Source organism: Bison bison, unplaced genomic scaffold, assembly GCF_000754665.1.
Source record: "Bison bison bison isolate TAMUID 2011002044 unplaced genomic scaffold, Bison_UMD1.0 scf7180017848909, whole genome shotgun sequence".
Taxonomy (NCBI): Eukaryota; Metazoa; Chordata; class Mammalia; order Artiodactyla; family Bovidae; genus Bison; species Bison bison.
This window is the reverse complement of record NW_011479482.1, coordinates 7443-9820: the sequence shown is the minus strand read 5'-3', so window position 1 is coordinate 9820 and position 2378 is coordinate 7443. Positions and strand designations below refer to the sequence as shown.

At 36.6% G+C, this 2378-nt stretch overlaps 1 protein-coding gene across 1 annotated transcript; it reads left to right on the top strand.

The window, feature by feature from the left end:
* Window positions 1–1109: 1109 nt before the first annotated feature.
* Window positions 1110–2042, top strand: LOC104993023 (olfactory receptor 4P4-like). Its single transcript, XM_010846105.1, has one exon. It carries the CDS (start codon window positions 1110–1112, stop codon window positions 2040–2042), a length of 933 nt encoding a protein of 310 aa, XP_010844407.1.
* Window positions 2043–2378: the final 336 nt, after the last annotated feature.

Genomic DNA, 2378 nt, shown 5'->3' with positions numbered 1-2378 from the left:
TCTTACATTACTTTACAGCAGTGTTTAGGAGGAGGAGGTAAAAATAACAGGAATGGAAGAGAGAAAAGCCAGCCTGAGTTACTAAGACATGTGATGTAGGAACAGAAAGAAGCAAACATTTTCAGGATGACTGATTATTAGGAAGAGTTGAACAGCTTGAGTACATTGATTAGAAAGAAACCAATTAATGCAAGTGAGTAAGACACTGTATGAGACTAAAATTCTAACCTCAGTTCAACTGAACTTAAAAGCCAATGGGTACTGATAAGTATTATTTAAAAAAACAACAGTGTCACAGTAAGTTGAAAACTAATATTTTTAAACTTGGATAAATAAATTTATAAAATTCTGGTTTAAAAAAAATAAAAAAAAATAAAATTCAAGTGAAACCTACTATTAACCTCAAATGCCTTACTGAATGTAAAAGACAAATATTTTTAAAGTTTGTGATGATACCTTTTGAAAAAATAGAGGTAATTATACTTTGCTTGTTATCCTTTTGTTTGACTATAAAATATAATATTCTATCTGTAAATTAATCACATTGGTAAATTAGGTACAACAGATATATAGCTGGTTTTGGCCATGGATATATACCTCATGATTCCAAATTGGTTGATTTTTTCTATTTATCACATTTCCACCTAGGATAGATGGAAGGAAATTTCTCACATATAACATCCACATATAAGTGCTTTTTTATTTTCTCTCAAGGTTTCATTCTCGTGTCTATTTTCTCAATAACAAATAGTGAGAAAAAGAAAAGGATGACTGATTTTTTTCTACAGCACCAGTTCTTGAATTCTACCAGGACATAATATCCAGTTATGTTCGATACTACATGCTAATAGAATGGTTGCATAAATATGCTGCATTCTACAGCATATTTATATCAGGTATCAAAGTTGTTTATCAGGATTAATATTTTCCAGAAAGGGACAAAACGAATGCAAGGAAAGCCTTTCAAAATAAAAATCAAATCTTTTTCTTCAAGTTTTGAATGCTTTCCATTTTAAAATGCCCATGACAAGGAATAATATACATCATCATATTTACATATTTATAAAGATTGATAACTAATTTCAGGTGGCTACAAACTGCTCTGAGTCATGGAAAATAGGAATAACATCACAGAATTTATTCTCCTAGGACTTTCTCAGAAAAAGGAAATTGAAATTCTCTGTTTTTTCCTGTTCTTACTTTGTTACATTGCAATTCTGATTGGAAACCTACTTGTCACGATTTCCATCGCCTCCAGTCAACTTATGAAACAGCCCATGTATTTCTTTCTGAGTCACCTCTCCCTCGCAGACCTTTGTCACACGTCCACTGTGACCCCCAGGTTGATCGCTGACTTGCTGGCAGCAAAGAAGACCATATCTCACAACGGCTGCATGACACAGCTCATCACCATGCACTTGTTTGGGGGCATCGAGGTCTTCATCCTCACAGGAATGGCCTATGACCGCTATGTGGCCGTCTGCAAGCCTTTGCACTACACTCTGATCATGACCAGACAGAAGTGTGGGGTCATGATCGCTGCTTCCTGCACTGGGGGGTTCCTTCATTCCTTTGGTCAGTCCCTCCTGGCCATCTTTTTACCCTACTGTGGCCCCAACGAAATAGATCATTACTTCTGCGATGTGTATCCTTTGCTGAAGCTGGCCTGCATGGATACCACCAGACTCGGTCTCCTCGTCATCGCCAATTCGGGCCTCATGGGCCTGGTGACTTTTGTGGTCTTGTTGATATCCTATGCTGTGATCTTGTACACTGTCAGGTCCCACTCTGTAGAGAATCGCCGCAAAGCTCTCTCCACCTGCAGTTCCCACATCACTGCGGTGGTCCTCTTTTTTGCTCCTTTATTCTTCATTTACATTCGACCAGCAACTACTTTACCAGAAGACAAAGTGTTCACTCTTTTTTATACTATCATTGCTCCCATGCTCAATCCTCTAATCTACACGCTGAGAAAGGTGGAGATGAAGAATGCCATAAAGAAACTCTGGTGCCATATTGCAGTAAGAAAGGAAATGAACTAAAAGATACCTCTGATTTTCACCACTGAACTTGTTGAATATATGAATTTTCTACACTGAAGACTTTCAAATGTATAATGATTGCCTTATATGCTTTTTTGTTTCATTTTGTTTTAGCAATATATAGATTTAAGTATGAACAAAAGCTTACAACTCCCTGGATTTATCCAGACTCTCTGCTGTGCTCTTTTCTAGTTTTCTTGTTTTCTTATTTATATCTCCTCTTCCCCTCTGATCTTTTGGTTGTGTAATCAATTTAGATATTTAGCAGTAGACTATGAAAGGTATCATGTAATACATATCAACACTGAGAACCTATAGAGCCCATTCTTGTATGTG

What these genes read in the sequence shown, in the direction of transcription:
- LOC104993023 (XM_010846105.1), top strand. Translation starts at nt 1,110, where the DNA reads ATGGAAAATAGGAATAACATCACAGAATTTATTCTCCTAGGACTTTCT.